Source organism: Psammomys obesus, unplaced genomic scaffold (genome assembly GCF_907164565.1).
Source record: "Psammomys obesus unplaced genomic scaffold, mPsaObe1.curated_primary_1811, whole genome shotgun sequence".
Lineage (NCBI taxonomy): Eukaryota > Metazoa > Chordata > Mammalia > Rodentia > Muridae > Psammomys > Psammomys obesus.
The window spans coordinates 7475888-7493268 of NW_026585691.1; the positions used below are offsets into that span (position 1 = coordinate 7475888).

The 17381-nt window shown below is 40.6% G+C and overlaps 1 protein-coding gene across 1 annotated transcript in view; it reads right to left on the minus strand.

Annotated features, from left to right (window-relative positions):
- Rnf111 (ring finger protein 111) overlaps positions 1-17381 on the minus strand; it is a 73656-nt gene that overhangs the window by 24871 nt on the left and 31404 nt on the right. Inside the window, 2 exon segments of the mRNA XM_055598045.1 lie at positions 3163-3289; positions 10885-11780. Of these exon segments, the coding sequence (XP_055454020.1) occupies positions 3163-3289; positions 10885-11761 (1004 nt within the window). The 5' untranslated portion in view covers positions 11762-11780.

Genomic DNA, 17381 nt, shown 5'->3' on the forward strand with positions numbered 1-17381 from the left:
ACTCAATAAACTGCCATCAACCAGATAACCAAACTAGGCAAGACATGCTCTCAGATCAACCATTCTAGTATATGAAAAGACAGGGGCACTGCTTTTGATAGCCATTGTTTTGAATATTCATTTGGATTATAAGAGAATATTACCATACATTGTAAGGTAATATCCCAAGTTATTCACTTTAATAAAAGAACACACACACACATCCCAAATACAACAGAGTCATGTTCGTATAATCATGTCCCAGGCTAGGTTTGCAGAATTTAACTTTAGGAACCCTGTGCCAAGCCAAGCTTCTGGACTTATCCTAACATAATGCACAAAAGTACAGAAACAGCAGAGAGAACCTGGAGCTGGCAAAGACGAAGATATTGGCTAGCTTATGAGTTTGTAAAGGAGCATGACTTGCTTCAACTACTATAAGCATCAAATCACAACCTTAAACACTGTAAGTGAATGGCACTGAACTCTTCCAATCACTGGCAGGCACTTAGATGTTTTTTAAGGATTCATAACAGTGTTTAGGGATAGTATGCTAATGTTCTTTCCTATCCAAAGCTTTAGGAGAACAACTAAATCTGTTTTTGAAAAGTGAGGCAAATAAATCACAAGCTGTTATATAGTTTGTATTTTTCATCTTCTCAGACTAAGTGTAAAATTATGAATATTAAGTTTATCATCAGCAAGTATAGCAAACATGAGCCAGATGTACGAATATGCAAAGCTAGCATGGGTGTCACCATTAAGAAAAAAAATACCAGAATTCAAAAAGTGGGCTGAACTGTCCTTAAGAACGCTAGAGCCCAAGAATTTAAAAGGGAATCAAAAACCTAAATTCTGAAGATAGAAATATGAGAGGTAATTCCTAAGACAATGCTGGCTGAAGACAATGCATGAAAAAGCATTACACATCGTGAGCCATCACTGTAAACATAAAAGAATTTTTTTTTTTTTATGAGGAAAAATATCTCCATTAAATTTTTCTGAGAAAGAGCTAGAGAAATGGCTCAGTGCTTAAGATCACTTGCTGTTCCTGCAGAGGATCAGAGTTTGGTTCCCAGAGCCCACATCAGGTGGCTCACAACTATTTGTTATTCTAGTTCCGCAAGAACTGACATCCTCTTCTGGCCTCTTCGAGTATCTGCACTCAAGTGCATATGCTCATGCAGGTGCATGTATGCACAAACACAAACACACACACACACAATCTTGGAGTTGGAGAGATAGCTCAGAAGTTAATAGGACTCGTTGTTCTTGTAGAGAATCCTGATTCCATTCCCAGCATCCACATGGTGCCTCACAGCCATCTACACTCCAGTTCTAAGGAATCCAACATCCTCTCCTGACTCGTGTGGGCACCAGGCACACACATAATGCATATAAATACATAAAATAAACATCTAAAAAAGCTAAATTGGGTTGGGTGGTGGTGGTGCACACCTTTAATCTCAGGGGGCAGAGAGGCAGGAGGGTATCTGTGAGTTCAATCCCAGCCTGGTGTCTACAGAGCAAGTTCCAGGACAGCCAGTGCTACACACAGATACCATGTCTGGGGATGGAGAGGGTAGGGAAAGGAAAAATTCCTGAGAAGCCCAAAGCCTATGTTGAGTATGTGGTCAGTCTGTCTGTCTTCTCTGGGAAGCTGTCAATAGTAAGTAGCTCAGTTCTACTCTGTGAACCCCTCACAGGTTCTTCTATCTCCAGACAGACTACTGGAAAGAGCACCAGCCCAAACATAAGGCAAGAGTTTCACAGAAGCCTTCAAGGCCTCTATGACAGTAGCAACTGTCAAATCCTAACACACAGAAAAGTATTCCCTTATACTGGAAGGGGCCAAGAACCAGCTGAACCATAACAAAGGTGCATTTCAGGTAATAACAGGAAACTACCAAGGGATCATGAGACTGGATTTACTTTAAGATCACTGTTTCTTACTTGGAAAAATGTTTCTGTTTGGTAAAAGCAATTCCAATTCCACAAGGAAAACAGGTCTTACTTTTTAACAGCTGAGCACTAACAAGAAAAACTGAATTTATGTTCTGCCTTGTGAGCAGTGGCAGGGTTACTGTGACAACCTATGGCATACACTGTAGAGTGCCAATTTCCTCAGTTTAGGGAAATCACTTAAAACCAAAAGCAAGCAAAGGGAGGGGGCTGGAGAAATGGGTCAACAGTTAAGAGGACTGGCTGCTCTTACAGAGGACCTGTGTTGTCCTAGCACCCACGTGGTAGCTCGCTGTAACTCCAGTTCCAGGGTATCAGATGACCTCTTCTGGCCTCCAATGTCACAGCACATACACGATGGACATATGTAAAAAATAACTCCCACAATATTTTATTCCATAAAAAAAAGAAAGAAAAAGAAAACAACTTCCATGCTACTAGAAGCCATACTCCAATGAGAAAGCAGAAAAACATATGTAATCCTCAAATGTATTTCTAAATGTATTCTAACATGAAAATTAATATTCATCCACAGACTAGTCTAGTGTATAAATAAGCAACTCTTTACCACTAATATCAATATTTATTATCATCGTAAGCACAGGGTGAATAATTTTTTTTAAAATTTCAAACAAAGGGGCCACAGTGTCAGAAGTAATTCTATAAGAGAGTCATGGCATGTCTAGATATCTATCCAAACAGATGAGGTCTTTCTACTCACTTATTAGTTCAGAACTTAGCATGATTAAATCAAGAATGACATCATCAACAGTCTTAATCTTGGCTCCTATAGCAACACAGTTTTCACAAATATCAATGAGGACAATCTTGATGTAAGCAAATAACAAGGGCTGTTTTTACATCAATAAGTTTTCTTCATTTGCAAATTCAGAATTATACCCAATATTTATATATTATTCATAAGTAAACTTCATAGTTCATGAATTCAAATTAAAACCCATTTAAAAAATATTATGTAAAACTGCTGTTTACTTAGAGCAAATGGGTCAATGATAAAAATATTCTATCCTGTAGGATTCTAGTTCCGCTGGTGTAGGATAGAATGTTTGCGACAGTGGGCTTCACCGTCTCTCCCGGGTGAATCTAATGTAGCCAGGCTTTAAACACACTACTCTTGTAAAATCGTTATCAAGCTGAGGATCTGGAGGGAACCGGTAACATAGCCATGTTCAAGTATACAACTACAAACTAAAATCTCACCGATAGCTTTCTCCAACTGTAACAATCTCCACTTCACTGTCAGTTGAGGTAACATTAATTTCTTCATTGGCAGTGACCTGGGGAGTGAAGGAAGCTTCTATCACCACAACGTCTTCGTCAATACTTCCTGGAAGTAAAAAGCAAGTTTAGGCTTTTAAAAGGCAAGTATAGGCTAACTACTAGGCAGACATTTTTATCTTGACCTTGAAGAGTATTAAAATAACATGAAAATAATAACAGCATCTCTCTCTCTCTCTTTTTTCCTGTTGCTGAAGAGCCAACAGATGAGCTGAAAGCTAAGAGTCAAATGTTAGGTGAAGGGCAGAAGGCAGGAGGGGGAATAAAAGCAGCTGGCAGTGGAAGGTACTCCATGTGAAATGAGTAAGCAGGGACTACGTGTGTCGAGCCTGAGCTTTGGAACTGGAACCACATTCCAAGAGCTTTCACTGTGTCTGACGTATCTTCTACAGTTCTGACGGTCTCTCTCAGGAAGCAAGATGAACTCACAGGTGAAAAAAGGTGCATTTCTTACCCTCATGAGTGTGTGAGAAACCTTACCACCCCTACACAGCTAATAGGTTTTAGCTAACATCTGTATTGATAGGCAATCAAAATTAAGGCAGAGAGTATTTTATTGTTAAGACTGAGAAATGGAGTGTGGCTTTTTAAGAGCCCTGGTGACGGTGGGTAACTGTCTGTACTGGGTAGGATCCCACTGCTATGAAATGATCTCTAAAAGCTCATCCTGCAAATGAAAGGCATCCCTCCCAACACCCCGGCTATCACCATTCTACTGTTTTTTTAAGAAATTAAATGTGGGGCTGGAGAGATGGCTCAGTGCCTAACAGCACTGTCTGCTCTTCGAAAGGACCCGAGTTAAACTCCCAGCACCCACATGGCAGCTCACAACTGTCTGTAACTCCAATTCCAGGTGGTCTGATGCCCTTATACCAATGCACATAAAAAAAATTAAAAAATAAAATAAAAGAACTTGAATGTGTCAGATGACTCACATAATTAGAATGCCACAATATTCTGACTGTTTGTGATTGGCTTATTTTACTTTAAAAGGGCTGGCTGCTCTTCCAGAGGTCCTGAGTTCAATTCCCAGCAACCACATGGTGGCTCATAACTACCTATAAGTTCTGGTGTCCTCTTCTGGCCTGCAGGCATACATGCAGGCAGAACACTGTATACATAATAAACGAATGAATGAATGAATGAATGAATCTTTAATGTCCAAGAAGACAAGGAGAAGCACATACACAGAAGAGCACATACACAGAAAATTTTGCCCAGTTGTTCATAACAACATATTCACAACAGTCAAACATGAGAAACAGTTCCCCCACCCTACCTCAAGATAGGTTTCTCTACCCTGGCTGTCCTGGAACTCTTCCTGTAGACCAGACTGGCCTTGAACTCAAGAAATCCACCTGTGTCTGAGTGCTGGGATCAAAGGCATGTTCCACCATGCCTGTCTGAAAAAGTTCAAATGTCATCTGCTGGATAAGTCAAATATATATAAAGAAACTAATGAACCAAGCAAAAACTAAATGCTGGTTCATAAATGAACCTTTAAACTTTATGCTAAGTCATACGTGGCACAAAGGAAGAGCCACATGATTCATTTATACAAAACACCCAAACAATGCAAACCAGAATTAGCAAACAGATGAAAGGCTGCATGAGATCCAAGAGAGAAACAGTAAAGAAAGTAAAAGAAACAAAACAAAATCAAAAAACAAAGAACAAGCTGGTGTGGTGGCACATGCCTGTAATCCCAGCACTCTGGGAGGCAGAGGCAGGTGGATCTCTGTGAGTTCAAGGACAGCCTGGTCTACAAAATGAGTCCAGGACAGCTGTGGCTACACAGAAAAACCCTGTCTCAAAAAGAAAAAAAGAAGAAAAAGAAAAAGCACCACTACCACCAACAAAAACAGGGATGTTCCAGAAATGTCTAAAAATTAAATATCTAAATAAACTGACATGTAAATTATATCCCAATAAACTAAACTATTAAACATGCATACCTCTCCACATCTGATATAAAACTAGAAGTCAGCAAATGGAAAGGAGGTATAGTTTGGAGTAGGAAAGCTCAAAATCCCACAGATGTCAATTCTCCCTAATTTAATCTGTATAAAAATCCCAAGAAAAACATGACTGTACCTTCCTACTATTATCCCCAGATAAGCCAATTGTTTATAAAGCATATTTGGAAGTATAAGCAAAAATTATATCCTATAATCAACGTCTGTTCTTTGACAGGAATACATACACAAGACACTGAAAATCCTATCAAAGGAGCTGAATAGATGGCTTAACAGGTAAAGGCACTTTGCTACCAAGACTGCTGTTCTGATTTCTACCCCTCGGTACCTAAACAGGGGAAGGAGAGAACCAACTCCCATAGGCTATCATTTGACCCTGACACATACAAGTGACCACCCCAATACAGTAAATAAATTTATAATTTTTAAAAATACAATAATAAATCCAAATGCATATGGAATTTAACTGACAAAGACGCCATCTCAAATCCATATGTGGGAAATGTTAATGGGTGATTTGGCAAAATTTGAATTCAGATCCCCTGAACCCATGTAAAACACAGGGTGTGGTAGTGCATGCCACTAGTGTGGGGGTGGAGGGCAGCTGGCCAGCCAGCCTAGCCAAATAGTGAGAGACCAACTAGCTTCAGTAAGAGACCAACTCTTTCCGAATAAAACAAATAAAAGTTAAAAATATAATACAATAAAAGGGTAGCAACCAAGAAAAGACACCCAACTGCATGTACACCTAGGCACAGATGTGTACCACAACAAGTACATGTAACACACACACAAGATCTCATATGTATATAACTAAGTGGAAACTCAGAAGGTTTTAGTGGTATAAAACAAGTAAATATAAAAAATGAATGAGAGGTTGAAGATATGGCTCAGGGCTAAGATCACTGGCTGCTCTTGCAGACGACCTGTACCCACATCCTGGCTCACAAGTCTGTACATAACTCCAGTTCTATGGGATCCAATCCTATTTTCTAGCCTCTGCAGGTACTCCACACACAGTACACAACATATATCCAAGCAAAACATACAGTAAGATAACAGAATAAATAACTATCTAAAAAAATTAAAATGAACAAAACTAACTAGAAAATCAGTGGGTCAGGTAAAGCTCACTGAACAATCACAGAAATGATACTAAAATGAGCATCTACTCTTGAATGTAAGTTTATTAGATTTATCTTAAAATACCCAAATTCTGCCAGCACACACCTTTAATCCCAGCTTACTTGGAAGCCAGAATGAGGAGGATCTCTGTGAATTTGAGGACAGTCAGGTATCTGTGTTCCAGAACAGCCAGAGTTAAACAGTGAAGTCCTGGGGTGTGTGTGTGTCTAATAGCTTCATTGTTAAGTTAGGATAACTCAATGTCAAACAAGGTTGCTACTAACCCAACCGACTTCATTCTGAGAAAGCTTTTATTTATTAACGGAAATCCTTAATCTAAAAGCCAATTAATAAAAATATATTAGGAGAGAGCTATTTCTCAGAATTCTGGTGAACCTGACACGTGAACCAATGCTTGTAAAACAATATCCAATACTAAGTTCAACTAGTTTATTTTAGGTGAATTGGCAATGGCAGTAAATAATGTAAAATTGCTATATTTTAGAGCTTAAAATGCTCTACAAAATGCTCAAATTCAAGCACTACAAATGCTTAAATTTCTATCAGTCACTCAACTGGCCCACAAAGGATGCACACGGCTATACCCAAGTATAAAATTAACTGACACTGGCAGATAAAAGTAGTTAAACACTGGCACCCCAATGCTATCCTGACTAAAATATGCTTGATTTAGTCATTAGCCCTAGACTCAAGGCCAAGTATTTAACACGAAAGCTTTTGCCAGTCACTAAACATATGATGCTGTTAGTAATGTCACTATTCCTACACGACTAAGGAAAACAGAAAACTATTTTCAAAGAAACAAGGAAATGATTTAAGAGTTGAGATTTTTTTTAATAGAACTAAGCTCCATGAATATTTGTTTCTTGCGAATTATAAGCCATTCTAAAATGATTCTCCAAATACACGAGCTATCTCAGAAAAACTCAGGGACGATTAAGGAGAAACAAACTCTCAGAACTGCACTGTGGCTGGAGCAAGCACCTTGAAAGCACCATCCACTGTTGAGTGCAGAGGAACTGGACACCAACTCCTTGGGCATTCTGGCCCAGCAGCTGGTAACATTTATATAAACTGACACTCTCAGATGTCATTCAGATATGCTTACACAGGTATGCACGTTTGTACAACAAATATCAGAAAGAGCTAGTTGGACAAACTATGGAACACTCAAGCACAGGGACTATGCAACTGTTGTATAAAATAATTTATGCATGCTGATATAAAAAGATCTTCATTGGTTACCTCTGTATATGCTTTCGTATTTTCTGTTGGAGAGAAACTTTGAAGTTATTACTTCTGGGCAATAAGAATGGAATCTCTGGCCAGATGGTGGTAGGGCACACCTCTACTCTCAGCTCTTGGAAGGCAGAGGCAGGCAAACCTCTGAGTTTGAGGCTAGCCTGATCTACAGAGTTCCAGGACAGTTAAGGCTACTCTGAGAAACCCTGTCTTGGAAAACAAAAGCTGGGTGGGGGAGTGAGGCGAGAGAGAGAGAGAGAACAAAATCTCTGAAGAAAAAATTATCTTATGCTTTTTTTAGTGCTTTCACTATTCTGTATCATGTGGACATTAAACTTTTTTTTTTTTTAAATTTTAGGAGTATGAGTGTTTTTGCCTGCATATATGTGCAGTGCCTACAGAGGCCAGAAGAGGGCATCAGATCCCTGGGACTAGAGTTAAATACAATTGTGCGACAGCATGTGAGTGCTGGAAATTAAACCTAGGTCCTCTACAAAAGCAATCAATGCTTTGAACCATCTCTCCAGGGCCTAAGTCCCTGTTTGTTTGTTTGTTTGTTTGTTTACAGCAACAGCAAAAAAAAAAAAAAATGCTGGGCAGTGGTGGCTCAAAATTTGGGAAGTAAAATCTTTGAGACCAGAGCTAGTTCTAGGACAGCCAAGGCTACACAAAGAAACCCAGTCAAGAAAAACAACAAAAACAAACAAACAAAACAATTTAAAATAAAACATTTCTCTAGAAGCCAAAATGTCAGGTTCATTTTAACTTTTGGAACTTAAGCTTCCCCACATAAATGTTTGACGGTTGGCACTTGTGCTTGCTTTTCTTTATATTATACAGAAAGGTGTTCTATTTACATGTATGCAAGCATGTGACTGATGCCCCAGGTGGCCAGAACTGGGTGTTAGATCCCCTGGAACTAGAATTGCATATAGTTGTGAGCATCTATGTAGGTGCTTGGAATTGGTTAAGAGCAGCCAGTGCCCTTAACCACTGAGCCCTGTCTCTTCACCCCATGGTAATCTCTAAAAGCAAGGTAGTTGAGCTAATTTACAACTACCAAAACAGATAGCAAATAAGTGCATAAATAAATAAATAAATAAATAAATAAATAAATAAATAAGTGCATCAATGCTCACAGGGAGTATTAGCCAGGAGGAACAGATGACATAAACACACGGGCACTCACCTGCACTTCCTAAGGCAAGCTCAACAGAACTTCACAAAATCCCACCTTGTGGTTTTAAACAAACACTGGGCTCTGCTGCACCTCCCAGAGTCTTTAGATTCTGACCACATGAGAGAAATATGACTATGTGAAACAACCCTGAGTGCTTCTCACTTTTCTAAGGCATGAGGGAAGGTCCACCATGCCACTCTGCAGCACTGTGAGCTCAGTGAACACATCTCAAAACAACATTCAATAAAGATGAAAAAATAAAACATGGCTAAGTAAGAACTAAGTTGCTCACTAAAATAATAAATACAGGGAAGGGAAAAAAACCAAGGGGAAATGGCAGGTCTCTGCAGTGGACTGAGCGCTTGGATCTTGGCAAGCTGGATATCAGACAAAAAGGGAAAGTTTTACTACAATACTTAAAACTCCTCCCTAGATCTCTGCAAAGTTCTTCCAGGGCCGGGAGACAGCATTGGGACTAAAGCACTATGAAGCAGAAACAAGTTGGAAACCCAGCACCATGTACAGCTGGAAGCAAAACAGTCCATAATAGCGTGTCCAGCCCTATACAAAGAACTGAGTTAGCTGCCTACAGACAACTGAATAAAGCTGGGAGCCGGAGAGGTGGTCTGCCCCAGGGAAGAGCGCGCAACTGGTTGTCCAGCGCCAAATAGCCAGCCCTGAAAACATAATAATAATAATAATAACAATAAAAAAAACTATGAATTTGAAGGAAAGTAGAAAGTTGCATATGGGAGGGTTTAGAGGGAAGAAAGGAAAGGTAGAAATGTTGTATTACATTATAATCTAAATAAGCAAATAACAGACAGTCTTTAAAAAAATAAATTCAAGTGACAGGAGGCAGAAGCAGGAGCATCTCTCAAGCTCAATGGCTTGCCGGACCAGCTAAATCCACACCAAGATTCCTAAGAAACAACACTCGGGGTTATCTCTGCCCTCCACACACATGTTCTCCCTCCCCACATCCCCCCCAAAAAAGCATATCTTGATCCCCTAATTCCCTAATTTTAAGAAAGTAACCTTAGTTCCAACCTTAGCTCAGACTTAGCAATTCATACGTCAGCTCAATTATAACCATCAAACTAATGCATTATCAGTACTGTTTGCATATACCACATATTATTCCCAGGCTGGTGTGCACATACATGTAGTCTATTTCCTACTTTTCTATGTGTGTTTCTTTGACAGGCAGGAGGTGAGGTCAGATGAGAGAGCACATGGCACAGGTGGAAGTGACCATGCACTCCACTCAGCTCCATCAGGATTAAAGTGAGTCCTATCACCTCGGGTGTATGCTTGCCTAGAACATGTGAAGGAGCTGGGTTCAAGCCCCAATATGCAAAAGCTAAACAGCAAAATCGCTCAAACACTTCAACTTATTTTTGTTTTGTTCTTTGAGCCAGGGTCTCACTGTAACCCAGGCTGGTTTGGAACTCACAGAGATTCACCTGCCTCTGCCTCCCAGAACTGAGAGGCTAAAACACAAATGTCAAGAGTTCAAGGCTACAAGGCAAAAAGAAAGAAAGAATGAGAGCAACATGCACACAGTAAAAGTTAGATTGAACAGATTTTACAGAGATTATAAATGTTCTTAACAGGATTAAACACAAGGGAAAATCAGTCACTTGTAAAAATAGCCACAATGGTTAAGTATAATAACAGTACTAACAGAAAAAACCTGGACCATAAGCAACTCATTTAAGTCAGTCTAGTTATGTGCCAGACACTGTAGCACACCCTAAAGGCAGAAGCAAGTGGATCTCTGTGAGTTTGAGGTCAGCCTGGTCTACAGAGTGGGTTCCAGGCCAGGAAGAACTACACAGTGAAATCCGATCTCATAATCATTGTCACTGTCATCACTGTCATCTAGTTATAGTAGTTACCTAAAAAAGCAATTCACAAACACACAAAATCAATTCTGGCTTAATTTTTGCCACCAGAAGCTCTTTCCCATCAGCAGGTGCAGCGTCAGTTTAACACAGCTGATGATCAAGTTACGCCCTGCAAGAGTAAAGCTGAGAGAAGCTGCGTGAGGAATGCGTACAAGCACAGCAGCACTCTATCTACTGCAGTCCTTCTCACCTGAGGGGGCAGCAGGGTTGCTGGGGTTCTCACTGGCAGACGCACACAGGTCCTCTTCTCCATCCGTGGAGGAGCTGGAAGAGGAGTCGCTGCTGAGGTCGTTCTCACTGGAGCTACTGGAGCTGGGGAGGAGCGCGTACTTCCTCTGGGCCAGCACCTCCCGCTTCTTCCTCTGCACTAGCAACCTCTCCTTCTGCTTCTGTGTCCTCTGGGAGGAGCTGCTCTTTACCAGCCTCTTTCTGCATGGGAGTCTCCTTAATGTGCTACCGTGAAAACAAGGTCTTTTCATCAACAAGCCTGACACAGACTCTGCCTCAGTCCGAGGCCACTTTTGGGACCGTGCACTATGACTTCTGTTTTTAGCACTAAGAACAGGCTGGGAATGTCTCACTGAGACTTCTTTATCTTCATCTGAAGTCACAGTATCAGAGTCTCCAAAATGGAGACTAGATGAGGGAGAAGACAGACAGTCACTGAAAGAAGAGTCGTTATCCTCATCACTTGGTGTCTCTACGTGCTGCCTCAACCCTAGGATTCCCTGATTTTCTTTGACACAATTCTGCACGTATGAGGGGCCAGCCTGCTGGCTTTTGCGCTTTTTCCTCACAACACCACTTTTTTCTTGTTCTTGCTGGTTACCATTCATGTCCTTCTCTTGTTTTTGAGAATCATCACACAGGTGAGAGAATTCATTCCCCACTTTGCTGTTAATCATCTCCACTTCTGCAGGGAAGCTCTTGGTGGCCCCTAGGGGCTGTGAGTGCAGAAGGACCCCCTTCAGACTCTCCTGTGTTGTGGGTGCATCAGGAGGAGTCCCACTCTTCATAGCCACTTTTAGGGTGTAGAGCTCGTTATATTCAGGAGTCCATTGAGACATGGGAAACTTTAGGGAAGGCCTAGGAGACACAAGCCAGACATTTAAAGGACTCAGTACATCTGTGCTACACAAGTGACTGAAGCCTTCAGCAGTCACCATGTGACTGTCCTGTCCCTAGAGGACAGTGTGACTAAGCTGAGCCAGCCACCTGATTGTTTACAAGGCTCTAGTATGTCTGTTTCTCCCCTACAGGAACACTAACCAACACACAAGTCCTGAGAACTTCTAGTAGTCACGTGGACCTTGATATACTCCTGCTAGCTTTCACCGTATAGCAGATCTGGTCAAAAGCAAACACTCCCTTTAACGCTTACTGTATTAAACTAAAGAAGAAAATTAGAGTTCAAAAGACTGCCCCCCGCCCCAGCAGTCCCACCACTGGGTAGAGTCCAAAGAAACCAGTTTACTGAAGTCACACCAGCACCCCCAGGTTCACTGCAACATCACCCACAGTGGGCAAATGACAGATGAAGAAAACGTAGTAGATAACAGAATGCATTCACCCATTAAAAAAAAAAAACAAAATCCTTTCATCTATACCAACCTGGATGAAATTACAAATCATTACACTGAGTGAAATAAGGCAATCAAAAAAGCAAGTTCCACATGACTGTATTCACATATGTGATAATCTAAACTTGATCTTGCAGAAGCTGAGAGCAGAATGAAGGTTACCAGAGGCTGGAGAATGGGGTGGAGAGGGCAGGGTAGGCTGGTCAATAGGTAGTACTTACAGTTACATGTGAATAACAAGTGTTGGTGATAGCATGCAATAAAGTGATTCCAAATGATACTAAACTGTGTGTTTCAAACAGCTAGAGAAGATTTTGAAAATTATACTCTAGAGGATGTCTGTGGAGGCACATGTTAACATGACTGAAATATCACACTATGTACATTCTTACAAAACATCACATTACTGAAAAATATGTACATTGTTTAAGTTTTATGCATCTTTTAAACTAAATTTAGGGAGGCTGCACTCCTCCCAAGGATTTACAGGCAGTCAATGGATGCTAGAAGAGTAGAAAGCATTTTCTTTTCCAGTGTAGCCACTGATAGGTTGCCCACACTCCTTACTCATGCTCCCCTTAGCAACCCTAATGAGGCTCTAGCTCACCATCACCACCACCACCAAAAGGGGAATTACTCAGTGTTGCACAATACTTGACCACACTGTGAACCCCAAGATTGTGTTATTTACTGGAAAAACCTGTTTTTAGTTATGATGTGGCTCAGCCTTAGCAGATACCTTTAATCCAAGAGCTTTCTGCTTGAATATTGTAAACAGAATTAAATAAAATCAACTGTAAAACAAGAGGTGGAACAAGCAACCAATTGACAGGAAATGAACATAGGATTATTAAGAAGAAAAACAGAGAGAAGAGGAAGTCAGAAGGATGAGGAGAGAAAAATGGACAGAAAGTAGAAGGGAGGAACATTCAGTTTGAGACAGTGAGACAACATGGGAGAAGGGGCTTCTTTCTGGGACACTGGCTGAGGAGAAATGTCAGCTGGGTCTTTCTCTGCCTCTCTGAGCTAGCAGGCTTTCACCCCAGCACCTGTCTTCACTGGTAAAATCAACTGAGATTGAGATTTTTGTTAAAAACAACAACTTGGGCTGGGCGGGGTGGCATGCACATTTGATGACAGCACTGAGGAAAATGGAGGCAGGCAGACTGATGTGAGTTCAAGGCCAGCCTGGTCTACAAAGTGAGTCCAGGATAGCCAAGACAAAGAAACTCTTATCTTGAAAAAAAACCAAACCAAACCAAACAAAACAAAACCGGAAGGGATCAGTGAGAGTGAGAGACAAAAGAAGGGAAATAGAGGCGAATATGGTCAAATATATTTTGATAAAAATGTCGTAACAAAAGCCATCTTGTATATAACTCATATATATTAGTAAAAACTTTAAAATTTTAATGTAATTTAAGTTCTAAGAAAAAAAAGTAAAAAATAATGGAAAGTCAAATGTAATCACACACTTTGGAGGCAGGAGTACTGCAATGAATCCAAAGCCAGTCACAAGACTCTCATCTCAACAGATCCCGGCCCAGCCCTGCCCACTCCCTAAAAAGAATTCCAAAGACCATTTTGTCTCCAGGTATTGTAGGAGTCATTGCCCTCTTCAACTGTCTGCAAATCTGAGTACCAGAAGACCTATACAAGGTTGGGCTATCAACTTTCCCTCATTTAAAAAAAAAAAAAAAAAAAAAAAAGGCTCACAAGGCCAACCTCTTCCCAAGAATTTACAGATAAACACTGTTAAAGTGGAGGACTTGAGTCAGCCCACCAAGATTTTCAGGTTATTAATGACTGCTAAGGGGAGAGGGCTTATATGTCCACATTCTTCCCCAAGAGCTGACAGGAAAAAACTGCTGCTGGGAGACAGACTGCTTCTGCTGTAGCCAGCCACCTGCTTCCATGAAACCCCAGCTACCACTGGTTTACCAAGCCACAGCTGAATAGGTTGTTTCTATCATTGGTGCCCAATGAACATTTGTTCATTCATCTTCAGAAAAGTTCATGTCTTCCCTTTGATATAACATGTTAATAAATAATTCCTGTTCATTTAGATGGTTCTTACATTAAATAATTAACTAATGGAAATATAGCTTCTTTTTCTTATAACTCCATTCTTCCAGCCTAATTCTGAGAAGTTTGACACTGTTAGTATATTTAGTGTCAGTAACAAAAGCATAGAGCAAGGACCAGCTTGCTAGTGATCACTGTTAAGTCAGCAGCACAGTAGAAAATAAAACCAAACTGATCTAAGTATGCTTAAATCATCCCATCTCTGAAACTGAGCTGCTGGCCAAGAGAACTTAATTGAACAGCAACAATACCAATGTAACCTTAAAATTTTTATTGATTATTGTTGTATGCATGATGTGTATAGCACTTGTCCCAAGGTGTGAATGTAAAAGCCACAAGATAATTCTGTGGGGTTGATTCTCTTCAGAGAGCCAACTCAGGTAGCCAGGCCAGGATGTCAAGCACCATTTCCTGCTGAGCCACCCAGATGACTTACAGTGCAATTCTGCTAACACAAGAGGAATGTCAACGTACAACTGTGAACATCACTCCAGATGGAATACTCACTAGAAAGGTAGTCAGCCTGACAAGTGGAGCCAAGTGTGAGATTCTAAGCAGGGGTACACATGGTTTGTATGTTTTTGAGACTGTCTCAGTACCTTATTCTAACTGTCTCAAAGTTCCAGGATCAAGGGCATCTCTTCCCTCAGTTTCAAGTAGGGGTGACTACAGGTGTATGGCACACCTGGATTTGCATTTTCAACATCAGTTTTTATTAAGTACAATATGTGCATATTCTAGTTTGATGAGCTTTTGTGCAATTAGCACCCAGAAGAAGCATCATCAGTGCTCATCACTTCCATCCATCAACAGTGGGGACCACTATCCTAACTTCCAAAATCATACAAGTGTTCCACACTTAACAGATATTTTTATATCACAGCTATTTGACATCAAGGGTTTTCTTCTTTCTCCATACACAACACTTAACAAAATGCATAATTTCATAGCTCTTGTGCTTTATTTCACAGCTCTATTATCAGAACAGACCACAAGAAAGTAAAAACTGCAATGTCATATTCTTAAAAGAAAGAAAGTCATTCGACCCGCTTCTTTCTATCATGTTTCCAGTCAATAATGTTTCCAAGCTCAGTCATTCAATCCTACCTGGAGAACAGCACTATGCGTGAATTCAGGGGCATACAAACAACAGATTTACAGGAAGCAAGCTAGTCAGACCAAGACCATCACAACCAAGGGCAAGAAAACAGCTCAAAATGATGAGGCACAGGCAGGTGTTAACATGAGGAAGGAGGTATATGACACTGGTTACAGCAACAGATACAAAATAGTGTGGGAGAAGATGTAAGGAAACTGGAAACAGTCATGCAGAGTGGCCCACACCTTGAATCCCAGTACCTGAAGGCAGAGGCAGGCAAGTCTCTGTGGGTTTGACTCTAGCCTGGCCTGCAGAGCAAGTTCCAGGCTAGCCAGAGATACATAGTAAGACCCTGTCTCAGAAAAAAAAAAAAAAGAAAAAGAAAAGGAAAAGAAAATAAAAAAGAAAAATTTAAAATGCACTGTAAGGAAGGAACGAAAGAATGAAGAAAGGGGGTGGGGGGAGAAACTGAACCATATGCTGCCGATGGAAATGTAAAATCATCCAGTCACACTGAGAAGCAGCCTAGCACTTCCTCAAAAGATTAAACCCAGGGCACATGGAATAGCTCCGGGGCAGAGCACATGCAAGGCTGTGTTCACACCCCAGTACCAAAACCAATTCAGAATCAACTGCTGACTGAGCAAACCCATGCAAAGGGTTATAACTTAGTACTCAAAATAAATTAAGTGGCTTCAAGCTACACATAAATGAACATCGTGCTAACTAATCATAAAAGACCAGGGTTCAGTTCCCGATCCACACAGCAGCTCACAAGTACCTGTAGCTCCCAGCTGGCCTCTGAGGGCACCACACACAATATGGTACACATAAACACAAACAAAATACTCATACTCATTCAAAAAAAAATAAGCCTAGTTTTTTAAAAAATGTCAAAAACTCTACAGGTAAAATTTCTTTTATATGAAAAACAAATCTCTAGAAGTAAAAATTAGATTAGTGGTTGCCTAAAGCTGTAGATTTAATAATTAGATTGTGAGAAACAGGCCCTTTTTTTGAGAATTAAGTGTCTCAAATTGACTGTGTTGCTAGCTGTTTATCTCTGATTCTATGGAAACCAACACTGGTCCTCATAAGCTGTTGTTTGACTATGCAGAAACCAGCAATACTGGGTCTCAAACAGCTGTTACTGAAAAGTCCAAAGAAAATTACGAAGACCTCTGAGCAACAGATAATTGTGGACCCCATCAAAAACATAAAATGTGATGTCTTTAGAAACTATCTGAGATTCTTCCAGAAATCCAGTTCTCCCTGAACTTGAATCTCTGAGAAGTCTTTTTTCTTCTCCTCACATTATGCCCCAAAGCTAAAACAAGGAACTCTCCTTGGCTAAATTTGCTCAGGATTTAATCATTCCATCTAGTAATAGTAAGAGGGTGACCAGTGCCTTTAATCTCAGCATTTGGGAATTAGAAGCAAGAGGATGTCTGTGAGTTAGAGGCCAACCTGGTGTACACAGTGAATTCCAGAACAGCCAACCCAACTCAACACAACCCAAATGTAGTTAAAATGGAAAAGGAGTGAAAATTGGTGGAGTGGGGTGTCTGTTATGCTTTGTGTCTGTACAATAGTAACTGCTCCCAAAATTACCATGCAAATGACAACGGCAAAATTAACATCTGGTACTGACTCCGAGACTCTCACTGCATGCTTTTTATTTTGTGTATGTACCTGTTTAGTGGAGGCTGCATGTGCACATGTGCGTTTTCGCATGTGTGTGGAGGTTAGAAGTCAACCTGAGGAGTCCGCCATCTACCTTGGTTTTTGAGACAGTATATCTTTCAACGGGACCTGAGAACTCACCAACTAGGCTAGGTTGGCGGGCCAGCAAAGCCCAGGGACCCACCTATCACTGACTCTGTAGTACTGGGATTGTAAGAACATGCCACCATGCTCACCTCT